The 11,759-nt window shown below is 33.8% G+C and overlaps 1 protein-coding gene across 1 annotated transcript; it reads right to left on the bottom strand.

Annotated features, from left to right (window-relative positions):
• Window positions 1-4,003, bottom strand: LOC109802145 (Cyclophilin-like peptidyl-prolyl cis-trans isomerase family protein). Its single transcript, XM_020363377.2, has 7 exons — window positions 3,746-4,003; window positions 3,099-3,122; window positions 1,736-1,823; window positions 1,171-1,263; window positions 788-820; window positions 626-682; window positions 1-332 (listed from the first exon to the last, which is right to left on the bottom strand). Exons 1-7 carry the CDS (start codon window positions 3,922-3,924, stop codon window positions 222-224), a joined length of 585 nt encoding a protein of 194 aa, XP_020218966.2. The 5' UTR covers window positions 3,925-4,003; the 3' UTR covers window positions 1-221.
• Window positions 4,004-11,759: the final 7,756 nt, after the last annotated feature.

The raw sequence follows: 11,759 nt of genomic DNA, 5'->3' as shown, positions 1-11,759 counted from the left end.
ATTCTACCATTCCGAAGCATGATCATTCAATTAGCTGGCTATTCAAATGAGTCATGATATATTATCCAGCCTTACAGAAAAATCCCTTGAAAGTTTAGTTTCAAGCCATAGAAATATTTGTGTAGAAAGCTCACATCTGTATAGTAAGTGCAGTTGCTGCGGGGGGATTCAATCAACTTTGCTTAGACAACTATTGTTTGTTAGTGAATTAGCTTTAAAAGTTACATTTCACCACACTCAGCAATGACACAAGCTAATTTTGGTCGGTTATTGGGTCCTGTTGCTACATTCTCAATCTTCCTGACAACCAAAAGACCATCTCCTAGCACTCTCTGCATAAAGGGAAGACAGGTTGTAAATGCACAACACATCAACAGTTAAGGAGAAGGAAGCTACTAGTAACATTACAAATAAAGGCACATAGATAAGAATGCATATGAATTTTTGAGACAGGTTAAAATTCCTTTAAAGCTCATGGGTTTGATAAATCTTGCACTCTTTGCTACCCAAATTCCCAGCTACCTAATTTGAAGGATGCAAACATAAAACTTGAGGAACAAGTAAATTCACATTCTAGCCGTGTGAAAAATAATTAATACATGCAGCTGAAGATATTGAAGCATACCCCAAAAACGACATGCTTATTGTCAAGCCAGTCGCATTTTGCGCATGTTATAAAGAACTGCAAGCAATAAGAGAAAATCCATCAGTAGTCATAGAGCATTACCAATTTAACATTACTGCTGAGAAAAGGGAAAGGAAAAGGGAGTAACCATTGGGAAGTTACCTGACAACCATTGGTATTTGGCCCGCTATTTGCCTGCAGGTTAGACAAAATGGACTTAATCCTTCCTTACATTAAAATAAATGAAAGCATAATTTAGCCATACAAATTGAATCAATTGATGCCATAATTGTCTGAAGTTTAGCAAAGAAAGATTAATATGATTCCAAAGTGTTCAGGAAGTGAAATAATTGACAGTATGTTAAGAAATGTCTTGTAGATTTGTGTATGAACGTAAGGTCAATTGTTTCAGAATTGATACGTTACAATTATCACAGTAAATAATACCATACAGGTACATATTTATCCTTGTGTGTCCATTCCATCAACAGTCCCTATTTTCATATAACCCAAAATGACAGAAGGTAGAAAAAGCAAACACATACCATCGACAGAAGGCCAGGGCCAGTGTGTTTGGCAGTGAAGTTTTCATCATCAAACTTGAGTCCATAGATGGAAACACATCCACTACCATCACCCTACCAAGGAAGAATTTATTAGTAAGGATTTCATATAAAACCAGGATTCAACTCTATTGTTGTCACTAACAACATTTATACAAGGCATAAATCTTGTGAATTAAAATGGAAGGCAGAACTGCATTAAGAGTAAATTCATAGATAGATCAATCAATGCATATACATAAACAACAGTACAAAATAGCAGTCATCCTACTATTCCGCAAAAGCAGTTTTGTAGTCAGACTCTCCACACAGCTATTAGGGATTGATCACTGTGAGTAAAATAGTTTCCACAAAATATTGGGCAAGAAACACAGATTTCATAACTAAGTTAACCATCATGCTATATGTGTCCAATAAGATCAAGCCATGCATAAGGACCATAAAAGTGGGCTCAGCTTATTTTATTTTCATAAATGTCGACACACACCACTGCTTCCGCACAGTATATGCCAAAAAAAAAAAAATCAAAGATAAACCAGAACAGTACCTTTACAAAATCACCGGCCTGAATCATAAAATCCTTAATAACTCTATGAAATTGACAACCCTTGTAACCAACAGGTAGTCCTGCTTTCCTGCCAACAAAATCAGATCATATAAAGTATTAGTTGACTTAAACCTACCCAACAATGAGGCATACAATATAGAACCATTTGTGAAAATAAATCAGAGGGGGGTAAAATCAAAAAATAATTCAACACCACTGCCAATCCAAAAGGTGTTGTTAAATCAGAAGATCCTACCTAGACTTGAAATTAGACAGGGAAAGAAGAAATGTAAAATGTGATTTAACCCAAATAATCATAAGACCTTTAAAATCACAAGATTAAACAAGCTACAATTCAAAAATAAAAAATAGGTGTCTTGTACATTGATATACAACCTTAGCATATATTTCTTTCTTATATTTAGTTAATAAAATAATAATATTATACTCATCTGAATCTCTTCGACCACATTGTCATCCACTCAGAGAAAGAGAATGAAGGAAGATGCAAGGTGCGAATCACAGAGTTACAAACAAAAAAATCAGATACAAGTGGCTAACCCACTTGCAGCAATAGCAGTTGGAAGGGGTAAGCAGAAATTACAATTGAAAGGAGGCAGAAGCAATTGCAGATTTTAGTTGCAGCAAAGAGATGAATTACTTTCACATTTCAATTTCAGATTTCAGTCACAGCAGCAAGGGTTTCTGGTTGGGTTACTGTCAGGTTGGTATTTTCTGGGTTTGATTCTTGCTCACCCTAAACATTTGGTGAACAAGGTAGAACCAGTAGGACCTTACAATCCCACAGGTTTTATGAGAAGAGAATTGCACCTCTAGCCCTTTGTGAAATAGAATCATGATTTTAACACAGCCCCCCCCCCCCCCACCACCTTCCTCTTTTCTCAACGAGTAGATGTATGCAGCCGTATCCCATCAAGTGAGACTAGAGAGACCATGACCTTCAGGTCACAAGACTTAGAAATACCATCATTATCAATTCGTAATCACAATAATTATAAAACAAATGCTGATAGCAAAGAAAAAAACACTAAAGAGCAAACACCATAGAACTGATTCTCATTCAACTTTCAGACTTTGAAAGCAAGGACAAGAAAGTGTTGCCAACTCAGATTAAGCTAAGAATCTTACGCTGAAATTTAGCAGTATAAATTAGTAAAGTATACTATAACGATGATAATGATGTTGCGGGTGTCTTAAAAACAAAAAGAAAAAGAAAAAAGCACATTAATAGATCAAAACCATCATAACTATCATGACTTCAAACGAAAATTTTATAAATAAAAAAAATGAAAAGAGATGGAAAACCACAATAGGGCCAGACTGGAAAAGACTGTTTCACTACCTGTACTCCCCAGTGCAGAGCTGCCTGCCAAATAACAAAAGACAAATTCATCAATTGAAAAGGGCATGAACTTGTCAACAAAAGAGAATCTCAATCCAATAACCATTAACAAGCATTCACCAAAAAAGAGTCCAAAATATAGTTTAAGGAGGAGTGAAAATAAGTAGTCTTCCTAAAGTAATCAAATCATCTATACTATTCTTTTTTGTTTTTTTTAGTCCATAGACATAATTCACGCAGTGTCCCAAAATCGACAACCAAGAACTAATCTGCTCCCAGGAAGTGACTTCCGCTCACCCTGACCAACCATTATTTTAACACAGACACAAACAGGAATCGAACCAGAGACCACCAGGCTGACACCTCATGTCCCTCTATACCATTCTACAAGCACTCAAGCTTCCGAACATGCATTGCATTTAAAACACATTTTTCAAAGGTGTTGTCATGTAACTGTAAGGCGAAACTCGAAATTCTTAAATTCTAAAGTAAAACAGATAACATCACATCACATCACATGAACTAAACAGTATGTTAGTGGAAGTTGATTCTGAACATGATAGTAGCAAGGGAAACTACGAAGCAATGGTGAAAGGCAAAGAAGAAATGAAAAATTAGCGGCGAAGTGAAGCCCAGAGCGTTGTTACCTGAAATTCTCGGCGGTTTTGGGCGCAATGTCGGCGAAGAGCTCCATCTTGATTCGACCGGCGGGAATGTTACCGATGGTGACATCGAAGAAGACGATGGGGTTCTTAGGGTTTGGAGGACGCACGTGCCACTCCACACCCGCGTTCGAGCTCGCGTTCCCTCCAACTGAACCAGCCATTCATTCACTCGGCACAAAACAATTACAACGGGGATGTACGCTCGTCTTCTAAATGACTCAAAGTGAAGACCCGAGGGGAATAAAAACCAAATGGAATCGAAAAATGTCCACTGGTAATAGAATTATTAACCCGTTCATTTTTCTGATTAATTTTTAAAAAAAAAATATTTTTATATCTTTTTTTTTTCAGAATTTTTAAAATCAATTCAGCATTTGTTTAATTTAAGCAATTTTACCCGCGTCACTATATCTATTAATAAAAGGAATATATTTTTAAATAATTTATTTTTTCTTAAACTTTTTTGTTTATTTAATTATGTCATAATTTCTTATGAATACATATATATATATATATATATATATATATATATAAAATCCGTATGTGTAACTATTAAAAGTATTAAGTACCTCAATCTTTTTAGTTTATTTAAGCATTTTGTTTTTTAATTTAATGTTTTTTGAAAAATTTATTTTTATTTTATTTAAATATGTATTTAGTTTATTAAATTTAGAGTAAATTTATTTTTTTCTCTCAAATTTAAAATTTTTATTTTTAATTTTATAAATTTTTAAAATTTTATTTAATTTCATAAATCATTAATAATATATTTAAAAATAATAAATTAAAATAGTTATATAATATTAATTTAATTTAATATGATGTTTACATTAGTAAATAGATTTTATATAATAATATTTAATAACTTTTTAAATAAAATTTAAGTACAAAAATTAAAATAATTTTTTTTTAAATTATAAAAAATAAAAAATTAATTTTAAATTTAATAACTAAAAATAAATTTATCTTAAAGCTATATATATATATATATATATATATATATATATATATTGTAACGATCCGGCAGGTCACTACACTCACAACCACAGCGCACAGGAAACACTAGACAGAATAGAACGAGTATATAAATATAGGATCTAGAATATAAATATATACATATGTCCCGAGTCTGACTAGAGTTAGGGCATGCAATACAAGAATTACATCAAAAGTCACTATGTCAAGTGACCAAAACAAACAAAGCATCCATAGAAATCAGCTCCATGTATCGGCTACCGACTCGTCACTATCCACCGCCTATCCCTGCTCTGCTCCCGTACATAGTACGATCATAGCAGTCCAACCACATGGAAACACAAAGGGTAAGCTAGTGAAAAGAAATAACATACATATATATAAATATATTAATAGTAAATAACTACCCCTATCAGCACATTAAATCAACACATCAATCAGTTTAACAAAATTAGTTTAAAATACCACAACGTCCAGCAATAACAGCACACATCTCACATCATCAGCATACAACTCATCGATTTTACAGCATAATCAGCAATAAGCACACAATGCGTCGTCACACATATCAACTCGGAGATCTCCTACAACAACTCAGCCTTTCGGCCTACATCAATTCAGCCTTGCGGCCTACAACAACTCAGCCTTGCGGCCTACAACATAAAATATCAACATACAGCACAACACAACTTTACCACTCAACATATCAACTCACAACAATATACAATTGATATAACTCAACATATCAACTTACAACAATATACAACGGATACAACTCAACATCAACAAGCAACGTTAACCACAAGTCATCACATTATAATTAACAGCTTCTACTCAAACTCAACATACAACACAACTCAATTTATCGACATAGCAACATAAACCATCATATAGAAAAATCTCTTCTTCGTGCCCGGCGCCCTCGTGGTTGCGCCCAGCGCGGTACAACCAGAGAGCACCAGGGGGCTAACGCGCCCAGCGCAAGCATGCCCGCGCCCGGCAGGACCCAGCTAGAGAGCCCAAGGCTCACCCGCGCCTGGCGCAATACCAATTGTGCCCAGCACCCACAAGGCAGAGACTCCCAAGGAGTCTCACGCCCAGCGCGACAAGGGCCGCGCTCAGCGCAGCACATTAATATCAGCATCCAGCACAGCTAGGTAGTCTACAACACAACTTACTACTCACAACTCAGCTCAACAATCTATAGTACAACAATATTTTAATTCAACATACAACATATTCTACACATAATACGACTCATCCACCTTGTTTACAACTCATTGTAGACACCCAATTTCGTCCGGGGGCATACAAACAAGGACATGGACCTCTGATGTGAAGGGAAGGAGCTCCCAAAACATACCAACAAGAATACAGGGCTTTAAAAGGCCCAAAAATTTTTATTGGCCCGGAACGGGCCGTTCCAAGTCTTTTAAAAGGGGCGAAAAACCTAAATTGGAACGGGCCGTTCCAAAATCGGAACGGGCCATTCCAATGTCTAGAACGGGCCGTCGGGCCGTTCTGAAACCAGAACGGGCCGTTCTGGTTACCTGGAACGGGCCGTTCTGATTTCAGAACGGGCCGTTCTGGGGGTCCGAATTAACACATAACGGCCATATCCAGAACGGCCGTTCCAATTTTGGAACGGGCCGTTCTGGACCCCTTTCCGAAGTCTATAAATAAACAGCCGGGGCTCATTTCTAGGGACTCCAAAAATTTCGTCTAGACTTCCTATAGCACGAAATTTCTCTCTTTTTGTCTCTCCCCCCCTCTCTTTGTATTTCTTGAGATTTTTGTGAGGCACTGTAGTGTGAGGGGTTGCCAAAAAGCGCCCAAATCTCCATTTTGAAGATTAATAGAGCTCGTTCAAGAGGTATTTCAGCTAATTTTCTTGTATCTTTTATTTCTTATTTTTTAATAAATATAATTCATAATAAAAATAATCATGTAGACATTTTAGGGTAAAACGTATAATTTTAATTTCAAGCATGTAAATAATCATCAATAAAAGGGGATATAATATTTAATTTATTATTTCTTATTGCATTAACTTCATCATAGGGTACCGATTTAGGGCGTTGTAAGGGTGCTTAATACCTTCCTTACACGTAACCGACCCCCGAACCCAATTCTGGTTATCAAGGCCATTATTGGATCTTTTAAAAATCTTTTCTTTTTCCAATGTTTTGAGTAAAACATTGGTGGCGACTCCATGAACCTATTTTCAAAATCATTAATTAAGGATTAGTCTGGTATCCGGGCATTCCTTAATTGATGAGATCTTTAAAAGGATGTCTAAACCATAGGTCGCAAGATCAGAAATTTTCGGGTTGCGACACTCATCCAAACAACACCAATCAACCTAAGCACCTAAGACAACTTTCAACTCAACCAAATTACTAAACTGAAATGGCAACTTCCACAGAAACCAGCGCATCAGGAGTTATACTACTCTTAACATACTCATCCTTATCTCATATGAAAGATAAGAAGATTTACTACAACTCTCATGAAGGCACCAAGTCCTAATTCCTTCATCTACCTTGTTGAAAATGATAAAAACCACAACAGCTATAAGTAAAGCTAGCAGCTTGACCCCTCTTCACTAAAACAGCCATATCTGGAGTTCTAAAACTCCTTTTTGGGTGATTTCAGTGCCATTGGAAAGCTAAGATCCAAAGCTACAACTTTCATGAAGACTATAAAGTCCAATTCTGAAAGCACAAAAGCGCTCAGCGCCTCCAAAGCGCTCGGCGCTTTACCTCCAGGGACTCTCCTCTGGCTCTCTGCCTCAAAAGCGCTCAGCGCCTTAAAACGGCTTAGCCGTTTGGTTCCAAAAACTCTCCCCTGTCACGAAACTCCCAAAGGGCTCAGCCGTTTGTGATAGCAAACACAATCCCTCCTCCATTTTTGAACAACAACCTGCAACCAGAGAATTTTCAACACATGCAAACCATCCAAATAATCACATTTCATCAAACAACATGAAAACCAAATCATTTCCAACATGCAACCATGAATCACCAAAAACCCCAAATTTTTCATCAAACCACGAAACCCCGAAAACGGAAACTTTACAAACACAGCCATCAATTTCTCAGGAATCAGACACATCCATGAGTTTCTAACTCACTCAACAACAACCAGCATAAAATCCTAACTTTCCTTACCTCGGTAGAAGAAATCCGAGCTCCGGGGAAAGGAAAACGAAAGAGAAGAAGAAGCTTGATTGGAGGAGAAGAACAAGCTTGAGAAAATGCACCTGGGGAAAGAAATCAGCTCACTCACCACCAGCACCTACAGCCACCAAGGATTCCAGAGAAAAGAACAAGAAATTGAGAAAGAGGAAGAAGAGAATTGAGAGTTGGAGGAAAAATGGTTCAGTCCAAGTGAACGAGAGAAAGAGTAGGTGGGGAGTTAAATGGGAAAAAGAAAAACAGGGTCTCACATATATATATATATATATATATATATATATATATATATATATATATATATATATATATTTAAGACTTTCTAGAACCATTTGGTATAAATATCACTAACTTTCCAAATAATCAATCTTCGCTTCACTTTCAGTGACTATCTTCTTCTAACCATGTTTGTAAAGTTGATTTAATGTTTCTTTTATTAAAAAATTATCTACAATCGTATAATAAAATGTTAGCTTCTTAAAAATATTATAAAATAACTTGTAAAAATGTTGATATTGTAATAATTTTTTTATTATGTTAAATTTGATATATTGTAATAATTTTTTTTTATTACATTAACGTGTAGATTAATTTTAGTTTTTTCCCCTTAGTAATACATGGTATTCATTATGATTTTTATATTTTGTATTATTTTTTAGAGTTTTTAATTTATTTTTGGCCTAGTTGTGTTTTGAATTATTTAATTATTATAATTGTACGATATTAATATTTTAAATATTAAAATTGTGCAAATTTAATCTTTAAAGTTTTAATTTAACAATTTTAATTCATTTAAATATCATAAAAATATAATTTTAGTATTTTTATTAAAAATTTAATAATTTTAAAATTATATAATTGTCAACCTATTTAATTTATATATTTATGTTCATGTATCATATGATATATATTTATTATTAATAAATAAATAATATATATATATATATATTATTAATATTATTAAAAATTAACATCAATAATATTATAAATATATTTATTAATAAATTAATAGTTTCATAAATATAAATTTGAATACAATAGTACACTTTTATGAAAAAGATAAATATATTAGACAAGATAAATATATTAGAAAAAAATTAATTAAAAATATTGATATATTGTATCATTTGTTAATGTCGTATCAACAAAAATTATTAATTTTTAAAATTATATAATTATAATACTTGAGGAAATAAAATTATTCAATAAAAAATGCAGGGACTAAGTAACTAAGATTGTTCAATTAAAATGTAAGTTTTAAAATTACACAATTGTAATATTCGAGATACCAAAATTACATTTAAGCCTTTATTTTTATGTGCATGTCCATATATGTTAGGTTTGGTGTGAGTGTTTGACAAAGTTGTGAAAAATAAATTATTTTAATAATTAATTAAATAAATAAGTCATAATCACTTATAATGACAATGAAAATTATTTGCTTAAATTTGCTACAAATGATTTTAAGATTTTTAATTCCATTTGAATGCAATAACAAAAAAGAATAGTTTTTAGGTGGTAAATCAACTCAAAAGGAAGAAGAAAAAAAAGTTGTTGAGAAATTATGATAAACTTTAAAATTTTAGCTTCATAAAAAAAAATATTTTTTAGAAGAAAAAAATTGTTTACAAATTTAAGCTATTATTCCATATATATTATTTTGTAAACGGTTTTTCCTTAAAGAAAAAAAAAGTTGAAAGTGGCAAAATAAATCTTCCCCAAACAAGCTCTGTTTACATTTTTTTAAAATTATTTTATGAGGTTAAGACATTAAATTTTATATATTATAACCATTTCTTTTATAAAAAATTCGAGAGCAAAATAGAAATTTTTATTAAATCATACTCAATAAAGTACAAAATGAACTCATACAAAATATAAAATAAAAATAAAAATAAAAAATACTCATATTGTGTAGTAGCGCAAATCACATGCTCTAGGACACTTAAAGGGCAAATACATGATAACTACACAACAAGTGTGTTATCTAATGATATAAATCTAACCTTACTACATTTTTTCCAAAATTGATAGACCCTACAAGTGCAATGATGGAAACATGTCAAGGCTAAGAAGACCAAAAGGTGATACATTGAAGGACCCAAGAGGAATGTGATGATTTTGAAGACCTTTCATATGACTGTGTACATAGTAGTTACTTGTATAGGTTTATTTTGTCTTTTGTATTTGAGGCACTTTATTTCCTTTTTATAGACTATTCTATTTTGTATTTAGGGTAGGTTCTTTGGAAAATTTTGTTCCATTTGACCTTGTATTAAAGGTCACTCATTGTACATTTTTCAGTAGTAGAAGTGGTCGAGTGACAATTAACAAGGTATGAGGATGTAATTAGTAAATGGGTCAGAGCTGAGCCTAGGCCAAATTTTACATATTGGACTTGTTTTGCTCCATATTTTCAGGGAATTGATTTAGCTAGGTCTCACCATCATTGGGTGAACCTAACTAAACCAATCCCAAATTATTTAGGATTGGACAAATGGAGAAAACAAGCCCAATGCCGCCCACCTCTTCCTTTGGCCGGATTTGCTTCTTACTCTTAGAGCCTTTGGGAAGTTTGTGCTACAAGCTTCTAACTTAGCTTGCTTCCCAAGCTACTAAGTCAGAAGCTTGCTCCACAAGCCTCCTAAACCATGGTGGACGGTCAAGCTAAGCCAACCATGGTTCTTTTGAACCATGGTTAAGCTTACCTTGCTCCACAAGCTACCTTACTCTATATAAACCATTTCTTACCATTTGTAATCACTTTTGGACTTAATGAATCAGAATTTTCTCACAAATTCTCTCTTCCAAGAGTCTTAGAATCCGTGGAGAATCACTCTCCCCTAGGAACTTTCACAAAGGAGTTCCTCCTTTGTGCCTTGGTTCATCATTCTTCCTTCTCTTCAAGGAAGAAACCGAACATACTTTGTTGCTTCTACAAGCTTTGGAGCTTGTGTTTGCTTCGTCAAAATCACCATTGAAGACCTCAAGAGAACGATTGGACTTGAAGATGGAGATTGGAGGAGAACTACAATCACTCTTTCCACTTTCTTCCTTCATGCAATGTCCTTGACAAACCAATTTAACTAATCACCTTAAAACAAGCCAACAAATTCAAAGTCTAAGAACCAATTGAGGGAATAAACCCCCCTTCCTCCTCACCCTCAACCAACTCCAAGTTTTAAACTACTCTACACTGACACCACTCTCCATACTCAAAACAGAAGAAATAGATGATGAGTAGCTACCTAGATTAGATAGGAGATACACACATCTCTGATCAACATTTAATGTGAGCATTAAATGCATCAACAATACTCTTCAAGATCAACTAGGAAGATAAACAAACTAACAAATGAAGAAATATGAATGTTTAAATTTGAACATTATTCTAATGGTCATCTTCTCTGAATCTACTATATAAGGGTCAAGCTCTCAAACAATGAAGAAGAAATGAATGCACAATGTGAATGAGGATAAGCATAATATGAATGATGAAGTAAAAAAAGTGTGCAAGCAAAATGAAAGACAGTGCTGAAAATAAGAAGCATCATACAGGGAGCAAAATTCACACAGTGAGAAGTACAAAGCTGAATCTCTACGAAGAAGATCTTCATAGAAAATCTTGTATAGAGTTCTTTTTAGACTACATGTACTTAATTTGTGTAGCATCACTTCTAGAAGAAACGAAACTATTCTTATAACTCTTATCAATTGTATTTGTAAGGGTTGAGCCTATAAAGACTTGTGTAAAGAATACTTAGTATTGAGCCTGAAGAGGCTTGGTTAAAGAATACTTAGTGTTGAGCTTGAAGAAGTTTGGTGAA

Source organism: Cajanus cajan, chromosome 8 (genome assembly GCF_000230855.2).
Source record: "Cajanus cajan strain Asha chromosome 8, NIPB_CcT2T_4, whole genome shotgun sequence".
In the NCBI taxonomy this organism is placed as follows: Eukaryota; Viridiplantae; Streptophyta; class Magnoliopsida; order Fabales; family Fabaceae; genus Cajanus; species Cajanus cajan.
The sequence above is the reverse complement of the archived record's forward strand: the minus strand, read 5'-3'. Positions and strand labels throughout refer to the sequence as shown.

What these genes read in the sequence shown, in the direction of transcription:
- LOC109802145 (XM_020363377.2), bottom strand. Translation starts at nt 3,924, where the DNA reads ATGGCTGGTTCAGTTGGAGGGAACGCGAGCTCGAACGCGGGTGTGGAG. An exon ending in GCCCTGGCCTTCTGTCGATG is followed by an intron (nt 821 to 1,170) that starts GTATGTGTTTGC and finishes TCTAACCTGCAG; the next exon opens with GCAAATAGCGGGCCAAATAC. An exon ending in CAAATACCAATGGTTGTCAG is followed by an intron (nt 683 to 787) that starts GTAACTTCCCAA and finishes TATTGCTTGCAG; the next exon opens with TTCTTTATAACATGCGCAAA.